The sequence below is a fragment of the Centroberyx affinis genome, unplaced genomic scaffold (assembly GCF_046629955.1).
Source record: "Centroberyx affinis isolate AG114_WGS23_722 - 3 ecotype Tasmania unplaced genomic scaffold, CSIRO-AGI_Caff_v1 ptg008172l_1, whole genome shotgun sequence".
NCBI classification, from domain to species: Eukaryota; Metazoa; Chordata; class Actinopteri; order Beryciformes; family Berycidae; genus Centroberyx; species Centroberyx affinis.
The window spans coordinates 1-15,485 of record NW_027284068.1 but is presented as its reverse complement, the minus strand read 5'-3'; the positions used below and the strand labels follow the sequence as shown (position 1 = coordinate 15,485).

General features: G+C 41.7%; 1 protein-coding gene across 1 annotated transcript in view; it reads left to right on the top strand.

The window, feature by feature from the left end:
- LOC139640020 (glutamate receptor ionotropic, delta-2-like) overlaps positions 1–14,434 on the top strand; it is a gene marked incomplete at its 3' end in the record, with an annotated part of 349,988 nt that extends 335,554 nt beyond the window's left edge. Inside the window, exons 8-9 of the mRNA XM_071514179.1 lie at positions 6,807–6,908; positions 14,237–14,434. Of these exons, the coding sequence (XP_071370280.1) occupies positions 6,807–6,908; positions 14,237–14,434 (300 nt within the window). The remainder of the gene's footprint in view (positions 1–6,806; positions 6,909–14,236) is intronic.
- Positions 14,435–15,485: the final 1,051 nt, after the last annotated feature.

Genomic DNA, 15,485 nt, shown 5'->3' with positions numbered 1-15,485 from the left:
ACATTAGCATGGCATCTTCCTGTGTGTGGCTCGCGGAGTTAGTTTAGCATGGCAAGACATAGCAGGAGAGCTATTTTCGGCTCACTGGTCTTTTCCCACCTGTTGGAAATCTATGCAAGTTTTCTTTGTCTATGATGAGCTGAGTTAGCTTAGCACAGCAAAACAGCAGGACACCATGCTAGAGTTCACTGGTCTGTGTTGTTTCGGTTTAGCTTCAGTTACCCCAGCACCCGAGTGTGTGTGTGTGTGTGTGTGAGAGAGAGAGAGTATTGTGGAGTGCATGTGTGAAGCATTAGTTTTGCTTCACCTACTATAGCTATTCTTTTTTTTTTTTTTTAGTTCAGTTTTTTTTTTTTTAGTTAAAGCTAAGAACCATTTTTCAGGCTATTGATTTTGCTATTGGGACATGGTTGCTCTCTTATAAGTTAAAAGAAAACACTGCACAAATACATACATGCAGGGATTAATTTGGGATTTGTGATGTGGGGGAGCCTTGATTCACTGGGGTTGGCGTGTGTGCGCATGCATGTGTGCAGCAGCAGCATGGGGCTGAATATTATGTTTTATATAAAGCTTTTACTGATCTTTCTTGGAAGTGAAAGTGTTAAACCTCAGTCTGAGTACATACAATAATTTAATATTTTTTCACAATTGTATTGTATCATTCACATCACAAAGTTTTGTTATACAGTTAACTATCTTTGCTCTGAAAGACTTCACTGTGGTTATAGGTAATAGCCTTCAGTCCTTCATTTCAAGGAGTCTATACACTCCAGTTTCAATACAGTCTTTCAGCTGTAACACAGTCCATGTAGCCTTAGTTCATGTGTTAGCTGGCTTGATGGAAAAATAGTTGATGATGATGACCCTGGTCTCTGACTAGCAAATTAAATTCACTCCCATCTCAACATCTCGTTTAATGAGACTATTAGGCCAAGGTAAACACACTCACCGACGAGGGATTTGCTGAGAACTCTATCTGTGTGTGTGTGTGTGTGTGTGTGTGTGTGTGTGTGTGTGTGTGTGTGTGTGTGTGTGTGTGTGTGTGTGTGTGTGTGTGTGTGTGTGTGTGTGTGTGTGTGTGTGTGTGTGTGTGTGTGTGTGTAGCACGCCACTTCTGACAAGCATGGGAAGAGTAGACCTCCAAAATGATGATGCAATATCACTTTGAACATGAATATCCAAATGTTTCCAAATGTCATCAGGTGTAGCTGAGCCCCGGCACATCAGCCTCCAACACTCCATTTATTTATACATTGTTTTCTCAACCTCTGTATTGCAGAGGTAGATAGCAGCCAATTTGTGTTAACCATTGCAAAAAACCGCAAGTCATTTTAGCCATTGATTTTTTTGTTTTTGTTTTGTTTTGGTTTTTTCGATCCAGACACACACACTTGCTGATTTATTACTTAGCTGACTACCAACTATGGCATCATTGTGTTTTGTTTGTTGTGCTGGGAAATACTGTGTGTGTGTGTGTGTATATGTGTATGTGTGTCAATTCTCTAAATCTGATTGAGATGACATTTTCCGGTGTTCTTGCAGAAAAAAAGATAAAATTGTCAAGAGATGAAACAGAAAACAGAAACAGGCAGAGAAAAATGCAGTGAACTTAAAGAATGAAAGAATGTTTCAGAGGAAAAAAGACAGAATGAGCAGAAAAAGAAGTGAGCAACAGAGGGAGGTAAAGAAAGAAAAAAAACGTAGACTAATAGGAAGAAAGGCATTATGGGACGCTAATAGCAGTGTTGTGAAGCCTCAGTCTACATGGTAACGGCCTAGACACAGCGGTACATTCTCTTACACGCGCACATGCACAGACACACACACACACACACACACATAGAAATGCACATCCACATACACAGCACAGTCATTTCATACCGTCGGGGGGAAATGAGCCTTTATCTGGAGCTGTGAAGATAAGGAGAGGCAGTGGGCCTCTCTGCTAGCCAGGCTGCCATTTTAGCTCCTGACTCACACATACAGTATACACGTCCAGGCCTGCATCAGACTGCCCTGTTATAGGAAAGTCAAAACATATAAATATGGAGTGGAAATATTGATATTCAGATAGTGTAGCATAACCAATTTTGGTGTAATATTGCAGCTCTGCTCTCTTTCTTTTCATTCTCACTTATTGCTTTCTACTCTGTCTCTCTCCCCTCTCTCTCTTTCCTTCTTTGTCCCTTGTGATGATTAATGAAAACCCACACACATGCTGTAAGCTGGTCTGGGAAAGTATATCAGCTAAATGAGTTAAATGTTGAAGGGACATTAAGTAATTTATGACTTTTATTGACCCCTAATGGCGACCAAGGAATTGCAACAACATCAACACGTCTCCGCCACAGGTTACGGTGGACTGTAATGGACAGAAATATACATCACATCACGTCACATTTTCACAGTTTTTTTGTTTTTTTTGCTTGTGAACGAAATTTGTTGCAACGCGAGTCATGCGATCATAGCACGGTTCTCCGTCCTCGAGCGGTTGAAAATGGGAGACGGGTTGTTTCCAAAACAGAGAGTATGGGCCAGAAATTGAGTAAAAAAAAACCCCAAAAACAGACATTTTAGCGCTTGGCGAGTAATTGTTGAGTCATTGGTGTTGATCAACAACCCTATCAACTCCCTGCAGCTATATGGTAATTTTGTGCTATGGGACAGCAAAAATCTTACTTAATATACCTTTAATGCATAAACTGTGGGGTGTGTGTGTGTGTGTGTGAGAGAGAGAGACTGAGTACTTGCGTTTGCCACTACAGAGGTAAAGGAAGCTTGGCCCTGATTGACAGCCTCTGACTAGTGCTCTGTGATGTTGATTGATGTTTTTCTCTGCATCTTATTGACTTTTGTTTAAACACTGTGGGAAAAGCATCAGAAACTAACTTCATTACTCGCCCTCACAGAATGTTCGTTGGTGAAGTCTCTCCAGGTTTATATTTCTCAGACTCCTAAGTCTGTTATTGGAACAATCTAGCTAAGGGATTTACCTCACTCAAAGACACAACAGAGATGTTTGACGTTGACTGATAGCTGGTCTGACAGGCACAAGGGACTTCATGGTTTTCAAAATATTCTTTTACAAGAACTCTTGTTGTATTGATGCCGTCGAGGGGAGTCAAGGTTAAGTGCCTAGCTGAAGGGCAAAAGGCAACAGACGACAATTCAAAACAGTACAAGTCAAGTTTTATTTGCAAAAGCTACTCTTTTTTTCTGCCATCCAAAATTTCTGATAAATATTTCAGCCACAAAACAAAACTGCAATGGTATGACTTTGTCAGTACATATGAATCATACACACAATCACAATGGCTTTAAATGCAAACTGCTCAATGCAGGCAATTGCTAAAGTTCGCCAACATTTGACTGTTGATGTTTTCCTCACGGTTTTGTCACACATAAGTTAGGCTGACTATCAGGAGACCGGGTCAAGTTTTCGGCAAGTAAACAACTCAGTAGGCTGACAGGGGAGCACTGCTCTACAACGCCACTTCAATTTGCATTTGTCATGCTTTATTTATCTACTCCTGCTTTGACTTTTCAATCAAAACAGTTCCCCTGGTCCCACAAAATCAAGAATTCTGGTCTCTGTCTGTTTACCCAGTCAGCAAACTTTTCTGTCATGGAAATTTAGATTAAATTCGATTTACTAAATTAATGCTTATTTTTTTTTATTATTTTATTGCCCTTATCCATTTATAGCTATTGGAAAAATAGCTAGAGAAATAAATAATAGCAACACTTGGCGTTTTTCTGTAATGCATAATCTTCTAGTGTGCAGAGTCTACCAGTTTAGTTTTCATATCACGTTCCTTACTTGACCTTGCACTGTTCCGGCACATTACTGAAGGACAGACAAGAGAGGGCACAGGTGTGTGTGTCTGTGTGTGTGTGTGTGTGTGTGTGTGTGTGTGTTTCTGTGTCCATATCTCTGCATGTGTTCTTTTATGTGTGACTTGTGTGTGTGCGTCTATGTGCTTATAATGTGTGTGCGCGCCTCTGTGCTTGCAAGTACATGTTTGTGTGTTTACCTGCTTCCTGGCGAGTTTATGCACAAAAAGTAACTCTGAGAGTGTAAAAAACAACAAAATCAGCTCTATGCCGGTGTTTATGTAACTTCACACCCATCAGAGTTAATTTAACACTTTTAATAGTTTGGAACAGCTGCCCCAGAGCCATATCAGCTCTCTGAGTGGACACACAACTCTCCAGTCAACACTTTGTCCACTCAAAATAATTGTCACTGAAATATTTATTTATACTGAAAGATTTGCTACATGCTTACATGTAGATGTGCTTCTGTTTTGTCTGTGTCTGCTGACCTACCTGTGCTTACATTTGTGCTTTGTGTGTTTGCTTAACGTGTACATACACAATTGACATAAGTGACATACATAATTAGGTGTGCAATTGTGTTTGTTAGTGCTTATGCCTGTGTGTGTTCGCTCATGTGCATTTGCATGTTTTTATCTGTGTGCCTGCGGTACGTGTGTGTGCGTACGTGCCGGCATGAGTGCTAACAGGCTTAACATACGGTTTACGTGTGCTTTAGGCTTGTGTTTCCTGGATGTGGGGTCAGTTTTGTATGTAGCGTGGCAGCCTGCCTGCACCGTTGGCCTGCCCCAGTATCTCTGGGTGGCGATCGGCTGCACCGCTAATGTTTTATCGATTAGACACGCTCATGTTTTTACAAGAACTTAGAACAGCTGCTGTGCCATAAATCCAGATATTATAAGTGCCTCTCATCATCTCTTCTCACTATCTATCAGTTCACCTCTTGTTTGTGTGCTGCCACTCTCTCTCTGTCTCTCTCTCTCGCTCTTGTGCATGTTATCTCTAGCTCTTTCATTTGTGTCCTTTCTCTGTCTCCTTTGTGTGTCCTTGCTCTCTTTCTCTCTCGCCTTCCATCCACCCCCTTTCTCAGTTTTTAAAGTATAGGAAAGTGGAGCCTTCAATTAAACTGTATTAAGAGCGCAAGCACACACACGCACAGTATAATAAGAGGGGACGGTTGCAGGTTACAGGCAGGTTGGGTGTATACACACACATACACTAGATGATCAAGGTTTTATTGACAGGGACCGTAGCGGGAAAACTATAATGCCGGAGTGATCTGGTTTTGAAAGGTAGTTTATGACAGAGAGAGAGCAAGAGCTACAAAAAGCCCAGCAATTACAGCAGCAATGCTCCTGTGTTCTGAAATAAAGGTTAGTTGGTTCATCTTCAGAGAAATAGCCTTCAGAGAAATACACGTTTACAAATATCTCTGTGTTTTGTAAATGTTATAAACTAGAGAAAGAATGAAAATTAGGGATTCAGATTGTGTGTGTGGGAGATAGAGACGGAGCAGTAAGAGACTCTATCACAGATTCCAGCTCCACACTTCCCCCTTCAGGCTGAAAACAGGAATAGCACATGATACAATCTACTTCACTGTGTGTGTGTGTGTGTGTGTGTGTGTGTGTGTGTGTGCTCAAATGCGGATAGACAAGTAGCAAATTAGTGAAAATCAAAATTCAAATCACAGCGGCAGACAAATTCTTTATCAAACTGAATGTTGTAATATGCAAGATAGACAGATAGACTGTGTAAGGCAGTTGCTAACAGAGAGAGACAATGGTACCCACTTGTAAATAAATACCAGATTTTGGAAAACATGTATGAGAAAAGAAATTAAAATAACTATTTAGTTTAGACTATTCTGCAATTGTCCATTGGGTTGTCAGCATATAGGCTGCTGGGCTGCTGATGGAGCTAATGCAAAAGCTGACTGAAAGAAGCCAGTTCATCTAGGCTTTATTGTAAGTGTTGGACCCAGAAAGGAATTGATCGGATTTGACAGAGAATTACATTAAACTGTAACTTTAGGCATTGAAAAAAAAAAAAAACCAACCCAATATCCCATATTTCTCTCTGCAGCATGCCCTTTGCTCCTCTGGTGTGTAAGCACAAACCATGCCTTGTAACTGCGTATGTGTTTGCGTGTGTGTGCGTGGTTGTGTGTGTTTGTCTTTGGAGAGCAGACAGCTAAATCACTCTTTGCTTTTCTGCGCTGCCTCTCTCTACAGGGAAACCCGGCTAGTTTGATCTTTGAAGCTAAAAACAATATTTTATTGAAAGCAGAAGGCAGTATATAGATGAAGAAAATATAGTTTGGGACTTTAATAATGTGGTTCTAGGGAGAGGGCCGGAAGGTTATGATGCAATTTGATAGACATCGAAGTCGGGCCCTGGATGCATAAAGTAGCTTTAAATTATAGACAATCAGAATCACTTTTAATAACAGGTACATTTACATATACTGCAATAGGGATAAGCCTTGGTGAGTTGTGGCACGGCAAAATAAACTGACATATACAGATAAATAGATAGATAGATAGATAGATAGATAGATAGATAGATGGATAGACAGATGGATAGAAAGATAGACAGATATCACAGTGAATGCTGTCTAACACCATGTCTTCTCTCCTCTTTGTGTTTTACAAGTTACCAGCCGACTGTCCACTGATGTCCCTACCTGTCTTTTTTATGTTTATGTATTGATGTACTTTTATTTTTTTAAATTTCCTTTATATGTTAATCTTGTGGGTGAGGTGCACCTGCCAAAGAGAGCTTGACCCAAGTGTGTTCTGCCTGAATGTAAACAAGTTTATAACTGGGAAAACCAATTTTTTTTGAAAACCCAACCCTATGCCCATAGTATATTTATTGTGAATCTAACCATTTCTTTTTATGTGTGTGTGCGTGTGTGTGTGTGTGTGTGTGTGTGTGTGTGTGTACGTGCATGCATATTTCAGCTGGCAACATGGGACCCAGTCCACGGCTTGAACGGCACGCTGACAGACAGGAAACTGGAAAATAACATGAGAGGAGTGGTGCTACGAGTCGTCACTGTTCTGGTGAGTACAGCTGACCAGTGTGTGTTTCTGAGTGGGATTTATATTTTGTCCCTCCAACAATAGAGAATCCAGACAAGTGGCCCATTTTCTGAACCTTCCTAAAGTTGGAGCTCAAAGGTTTTCCATGCAACAACAGCATTCAGCGTCAAATTATTCTTTCATTTGACCTGCTTCAGTGCTCGCTATTTGGAAACCTTCCTGCCATTCACCCCCAGGACTCAGAGAGGGACTGTTGTGACTACTTCTGGCATGTCAGACTTCATCCCTTTGCTCTGCTGTAAACCCATCCCTTTGCCTACTGTATCCATCTGCCCGTCATTCAACTCTGTCTCTGCGGAGATGAGGAGAAGGATAGTTTGAGAGCTTGTGTGAGGGAAGGGTGGAAAGAATGAAAAGTGGCAGACAAACACCGATGAGATAGAGAGACAGAGAACAAAGTGTTGAGACAAGCGGAAGAGGCTGAGAAAGCTAGAGAGAGAGAGAAAATGAAAAAAGGTGAGCTCACTAACAGACCGAGCTATCATTTCATTAGCTTCCATTTTGAGGGCTGGGTGATAGAGACTGTTGGAGTCTCCATGATAGCGAGATTCCTGCTCTCTCTGTCTCGCCTGCAGCGTCGATTTGAGTACGTCCCACGAGTGCTTTAAAGATTCACTGCTGTAAATTCTTCATATCCCGCCTTTGAAGTGAGAAGGAGAGAAGAAAGAGATAATGCTAGACATCTTTGTGGCTATCTCTCTTTCGTTCTCTTGAATTTTTTTTTTCAGTCTCTGTGATTTTCAGCATTGTCAAAGGGAAGGGCATATGGACTGCATTTTTTAACATCACCCCCCTTTTCCCCATCACTGGTGTCGGGTGGGTCTCAGCTCTCACTCACTCCGTTTTCTTCGCCTCTGGTTCTGTGTGTGTGTGTGCGTGTGTGTGCGTGTGCGTGTGCGTGTGTGTGTGTGCTACTTCAGTTGACTGACACCTCTTCTAGAGGGCCTCCAGATAGAAACAGTGTGAAGTGTCCAGAGTGTTGCCTTGGTGTACTGTTTTGTATGTGAGAATGGTTGGAGGGTACCATCTAAGTGTTTGTGTGTGGGTATGTGTGTGTGTGTGTGTGTGTGTGTGTGCGTGTGTGCATGTGTTTGATGTTGAAGGTTTCTAAAGGGGCCTTTGGAACAGATTGTTCTTTGCTGCCCTGGGCTTTTTCTGCTCTGATATAAACTGTGTTCTGTATGTAAGGTGTAAGGCTCTTATCCCATGCATAGCAGCTCAACTGCCCTCTAATATGCACAAGCAAGCAGGAACATATGTGCGCACAAGCAAACACACACATACACACACACATATTACCCTTTGAAAGTATGTTTTCGATCTATCCAATCAGCCAGACTCTTCTCCATTGAATGTTTATCGATTAGTTAATTGGCGATGAGATCACAGTACTATTAGGACCAATGACTCTAAATTGATGCTATTGATTAGCCGGGACTGTATTGATTGTTAAATGGATGCTCATAAGGCACAGCTAAATCACTATAATTATGTGCTTATGCTCCTCTATAGGGCTGCAAAGTGCCACCATTTTGGTTGCAAATGCGACCGAAGCTGAATTGAATTTGGGCTCACTGGTCTGCCTACAAATGATTATCTTGAGTACCTTTTTTTGGAGCCAGCAACTTGTTATCTGTTCTGTTTTGACTTTGTTTACCTCAAAGTTGTTTTTGATTTTTTCGTTTTTTTAAATGGCTTAAATCAGATCTCCTTTCTGAGGCTTCCTCTGATTAGACAGTTTTCCACAAGCGCCGAGTACTGACCAGATAATTGATAATTGATCTATCTCTCTATAGTATCTATCTATCTTTCCAGGCTAATAGTTTTTAAAGGTAATATCTATCTTTCCAGGCTAATAGTTTTTAAAGGTAATCTTTATTTTTAATATGAGTAAGGAATCTGATCTGATCTCCACACTTGGTTTCACTTGGTATTAGCGCTGTTCCAGTATGGCAAGGGAAAATGTTTCTCCCAAGAGCAGCGCCCCTGGGGACAAGGCCTTCTCAGGCTGACAGAGCCTCCCATTGTGAAAACGAAAGTGAAACTTATGACTCCACACTGCTTGCTGTATTTGTAGCAATGTGTGCCAGACATTTTTTTAGTTGTAGAATGGAGTTGCAAGAGAGATTGTAAAATTGCCCAAGATTCTGATTTAAGGTGCAACTCGTACGTTGCCCTAATCCAGTTTGATGCAACTCAACAGTCAGGATTTTCTGTGATAGCTGAGTTGAAATGTGACATTTACAGAGAGGAGTGAAGCCATATCAACAACTGACAGTAAAAGTGATGTATATCATTACTATGTTGTATTTTGGTATTTTATGTAAACAATTTGTGTTGATATATGTTTTTATTTTCCATATCTGGATATCCAGCAGATAAAATTGTCAGGATTTTTCAGCATTGCTGATTTTTCAATTGAAATTGATGATCCTTACTTTTTTTGGGGTGCATCTACATTTTTTTTTTGTTGATGCAGTTTTTGAGTTTGAAAGCACCAATGCTACCAAGTAAAAGACTTAATTTTGAGCATTGTGAATGTGAATTAGAGCAATGGACCAAGTGCATAAAGATGGCAGCTTCCTGGTTTGACATTGCCATTAAGTCCTTGTGGCCAGTCCCACAGTGCAAAGCTTACAGGAAGAGTGATGTACCTTTTGTATGCTCTGCACTGTGGGATGAATGATGATGGAAAAAACCTGGAGGCTACCATCGTTATGTACCTGGACCACTTGCCAAGGGCGTAGTAAAGTCCAAGGTTCAGCTGCTCAGTCCTAATCTGCACTGTTTCTCTATTGGAAGAATATTCCCTTACTAATCCCCATCTGCATCAAACAGAGACTCTGAGGGAAATTAATTTTAAAACAATATGAAACCAAATCCACCACAGAGACTGGGAGAGTTATTCGAAATGCATTTTACACCAATTTCACCTGCAAATCCGCAGCGTCCTTTGAAAACGCTCTCTGCGCTGCGAATCAGCACATGACTCAGTGACTCCCAACATTCCCTCGGAGAGCTCTTCAGATGCCATCTCTCCTTCTTCATGGAAAATTGCCGTTCCCAGTCCCAATCATGTCTCCAAAAACACCCGAGCAGAGCAGAGAGCACATGCGGCACTTCTAGTCAAGAGGAGACTGGGGATGAATCCGTGCCAATGGAATTAGTGAAGAAAAAGGGGAAGATGGGAGTGAGAGATGGAGGGAACAAGGGAGAGACAGAGGGGAGAGAGGGAATGTTGGAGATGGAGGGATGTGAGGGAGTAAGGGAGGGATAAAGAGAGGGAAGTAAGGGGGGGGTGGATGGATGGATGCATGGGTAGATACAGAGAGGGAGGAGGTATCCTAGACATATGTTTAGGGAAAGAGGGAGAATGTGCCATGTGGAAAGATAACAAATGGTTTATGTCACAGCTAGGGAATGGCAGGAGACATGAAGGGATTGCAGAAAACAGAAACAGAGAGAGAAGGAGAGAGGGAGAAAGAGAGAGATGCAGTGTTGGTCTTCTACTCATTCTTTTCTCCCAATCTTTTACCTGCACCATAATGGGATAAAATACCAAACATGCTTTCAGTACTTATACTCACCACCCCCGCACACACACATACACAAACCTACATGGAGGTGCACATGTACAGTTCCTTGCCTGTTATTGATTTCCTACTGCTATGATTGTGTGTGAAATGACAAGGCTGAAAGGAGTGTGTGTGTGTGGCGGGGGGCTGGGTGGGTGTATGTGCATGTGCTTGTGTGTGTTCGCCTATTTATACGTGCGTGTGTGCGCAAGACAGAGGCCATATAATTGGAAAGTAATCAATGCAACATAAGCTAGAGCTATCAAAGAAAAACTGAAAAAAGAAGGAGAACATGGGAGGGGGGATTGAAGATGGAGATAAGGCTCTTCCTCCCTATGGACCCTCCATTCGATAAGTTGAAGGTTGGGGAAACTGATGCAGAGATGAATTATGGAATGAGAGTCTAACCCAGTTTTCCCAGGGAACAGCTCAGTCTTTTTTGCATTACAGTTTTCAAATAAATACTGCCATGTAACACCAAGCTAAATACATCAATCTATCTATCTTTATAAAACCTTCGCAAAATCACAATATTCTTCCCTGCTGAACTGTTCCCAACGTTTCTCCCCATTCACAGCTTGGTGAACTTGTAACTTCCCCCGTGTCTGATTGACAGGTAGCTATAGCTCTTTGGATTCCAGAAGGAGAATCCAGTTGGCTCACGCTCCAGATATAAAATAATCTATGAAAAGTGTCAAAGTATACTCATACACCCATGCACTGGAAAAAGCTTTGTTCTGTAATGCTCATTTAACATTCAATACCCTGTTTTTACCTACTGTGTCCACTAGTGCCAATTAAAATGTCATTGTACTTCTGAAGTGCATAACTTACCTTGGTAATGAGCTTCCAAGGTGCACATGCATGTACTGTAACACATGTTTATGTCATCAGTGGCATTTTGTGGTGTTTGTGTGTGTGTGTGTGTGTGTGTGTGTGTGTGTGTGTGAGGGAGGGGGAGAGAGAGAAAAAAATACTATGTTCCTGTCCAGAATTATCATGCAGGATACTCACCTACTTGGAAGTGTTTGTGTGTGTGTGTGTGTGTGTGTGTGTGTGTGTGTGTGTGTGTGTGTGTGTGTGTGTGTGTGATTCATGCATTTGTGTATTTGACAAAAACATGCATCTGCACCAAGTTTATTCCGGATACATATGCATGTGCTAGTTATTGCGTGATACATATGCATGTGTCGGTGTGTGTGTGTGTGTGGCCGTGTGTGTGTAGTGGTGTTCTTACCTTGATTGATGGATGCTTGTGGCGAGAGAGGGACTTGGCATGCATGTCCACTCACTGCTTAATAGCTTATTGAACGGCGGGAGCTAGCAAGGATTAGAAACCGCCAAGTTAATGCGCAGCACAGCTTGGGTGTGTGTGTCTGTGTCTGTATGTGTGTGCTTAATGTGCAGCCGGTATCCAGTCAATAACACACACAGGCCCCCATAAATCTGCAAGACATATTGGCCTAAAACATTTCACTCATCAATAGGGATTTATTAAAGAAGAGAGAAAAAACAAGAGTCTGAGAAAGCAAAAGGGGGAATGTATGGGCAGAAATATGTGTCACTAGAAACTGAAATTGAATTATTTATATTTGAATTTTAATTGCTCAACTTGAATAATTGTATTAAAAAACTGAATTTGAATCACATAATTTGAATTTGTATTGTTTAACTTGAATAATTGCATTGAAAAACTGAATAGCATAATTTGAAATTGAATTTATTAGTTTGAAACTGAATTCCAATAAACTTGAAACTGAATGTAATATTATGAAATTGAATTCATTTGCTCTGAAGCTGTATTCAGTTCTCACAATTCAAATTCAGTTCTTGCAATTCAATTTCAGTTTACTGAGACACACATCCTAGTCGTGGAGGAAGAGCAATCGAGTGCAGATTCACAGAACTCCTTTTCACGTTTTTGGCCAGAAAATTCCAGATCCCTTCAGGTCTCTGGACATGATACTCCGAGCTGAACGCCATCAGAAACGTTCTTCAACGTTTATCAAGTCCATGGATCTATGGGAGTGAAGGAAATGGTCAGAAACATACAGTAGGTGTTGATTGGCAGAAAAGGAGTTCTGTGAATCTGCACTCGATTGTGATTTACATTCAGTTTTTTAATGCAATTATTCAAGTTAAGCAATTCAAATATAAATATTTCAATTTCAGTTTCTAGTGACACATATTTCTGCCCATAGAATGAAAGAGACGATGGTTAAAGAGAAATCTCTTTTTGTCTGACTCAAACCTTAAATCCAAGTGGATAAAAATAAACATTCTGTCTATCTTTTTCTAAGATGACTATGTTCCTGGCTTCCTCCTCTCCAGACTAAAAATAATAACCAAAATAACAACCTTTTACCGCTCTCTCCTTATGCTGCGTTCAATGTTGCCAAGACATCAGCATTGCCAGACGTCAGTCAACGGCAAACTTTCAGTTGCCATGGTGATTTTGTTATTAACACAGGTGGGACCCAAACGCAGGACACGGACAGGGTGGTGTTGGTAAGGAAAGGTTTTATTGTAAGGGAGGATCTGGATGAGGGGCTGATGGCAGGGAAAGGGATCTGTGGCTGCAAGGGTGAGTGATGGTAAGGAGGAGCGGGGCTTGGCGTGAGCGTGGGATGAGGGGAAGCGTGGCAGGCAGGGGTAGCTTGGAGGCTAGGAGGTTGCTGGCAGGCAGGCAGGGAGACAAGCAGGAAGACAGGCAGGCGGGTGATGATCCTGGGACACAAGAGAGGCTGGTAAATAACAGGAAACACGAAGAGACAAAGTCACTGGGAGTTTAAACTAGATTTGGCCTTGAAGGGTTAACTACCACTGTGGTTGAAACAACAATCTGGCGAAGAACGGTTGAAGAGCCGGGGTAGATATACTGCAGGCAGATGAGCTGATGAGAGGCAGGTGAGCAGACTGGGAGAGGTGATGAGCCGATTGCAGACAGGTGTGCAGGATGAGCAGAGCCGGGAGCCAGGAGAACGAGGAAGGGAGACCACGGCCACGCCAATACACACACAAACAAAACATAGACAGACAGGGGAGCACTGGGAACACAGGGAAGTGGAGACACAAGGAAACACTAGGGAAGGCCACGGCCGTAACAGATTTTGATAAACAAGAGGTTCAACCATTCCATATGCAATTATTTTTGATACAATGAAAACTGATTCATCAAATAGCATGGTGTCACTATTAATTTTCAATATTTTATTTTACTTATACTTTTACTAGCCCTGCAGGAAATTGAAATAGCCGAGCCAAACCAAAATGTCACAGCTTCATAAGAGCTGCTTTTAAAAAGACGTATCGGTTTGAACACATCGACAACACTCAAATCAGTGTCTCACTGGTGTGTTATCAGCACACCCCAACACATGATGTGTTTCTGCTGCACTCATCAAAAAGTAACCCAGAGACCTGTCTGAAACTACATTCAAATTTACCTTAACACCTTTGGTGTTTAACTGATGGATGTATTCAGAGTGACAAACAGTTTGATTAAGAATGTGTTGAAAATTACCTCGTTTTTCTGTATAGAATCTTGTCTTGTTGAATCTATCTTTTCCCCCTTCTAGGAGGAGCTGTTGTTGTGGTATCATAGACAGTTCATTAATTGATTGATTGATTGATTGATTGATTGATTGATTGATTGATTGATTGATTGATTGATTGATTGACTTACTGACTGATTGGTTGATCTTTGCCCTACAGGAGGAGCCGTTTGTGATGGTATCAGAGAACGTTCTGGGAAAACCAAAGAAGTACCAGGGCTTCTCCATTGACGTTCTGGATGCTCTGTCCAACTACCTGGGGTTCAAGTATGAGATCTACGTCGCCCCGGACCACAAGTACGGCAGCTTGCAGCCCGACGGACAGTGGAACGGACTGATGGGAGAATTAGTATTTAAGGTGAGGATGTGATAGCGTACATATATGCGCACACACCGACTATAAATACGGCAGTTCGAATTGTGATAATTGGAACAACCTCATGGGTTGGGTGTGTGAAGGTTTAGTGTGAGGAGAATATGCATGAAGAGAGGAGGCCTTCATATGCAAACACACTCACATTCATACACAGGGAGGAGAGGCACGCATGCACGCTAACAGATAATATAGCCTTCCTCTGTTTGAGGCTGCACACAGTCTTGAGTCCTGTAATGGCATTCCCACGAGAAATCATGTCACTTCAAAAGCAAATATTTGAATTAGCCTACCAGAGGACTGAGTTTAACTCACTTCTTCAAATGGGAAGACACACACACACACACACACACACACACACACACACACAGGCACAGGAGCGCACACAGAGTAACAAGAGCACCATGCAGCCTGAAGTGGATGTGGGGGGGGGGGAAGTGGATCTCCTGTCCTCACCCTGAAGGTGAGGACAGGAGATATCACACGTTGGCAAACTGATTTCTATTAATTTGGCTAGCTTGAAGTAGATTTCAAGTATTTGGCGCATAACTACTGGTAGACACTTCAGCAGCCTCAGCGGAAAGTGGAAATGACTTTACTTAAATGAGTGCGAAGCTTTAAAATCACAGAGAGACAGAGAGAGAGAGACAGACGGACAGATGGCAGAGACAGAGAGCGAGTGAGAAGCGAGAAGTAGAAAAGTGGCAATATTTTATTCTGTTGGAGGTTAACACACTATTTTCGGGTCGATTATGCATGACCCCTTGCTGTTTTTTTTTCCATTTCAAAAAGCTTTAGACAGTTTCCAGCAGAGACCAATAGAGACGTTGGCATAGAGTAATGAATATGTTTGTCGTTAAAATCCATCTGTTCTTTCTGGACTGTTTTTGTTCCCTCTGGTATCAGAGCGGTTCTTACAGCAAAGTTATTTCAGATTGTGTAATGAAAGCAAGCAAGAAAGAAAGTGAGTATGTCTCTGTGTGAGTATTCACATTTGAGTTCAGATCTTTCATCTTTACCTCATAATTAATCAAAA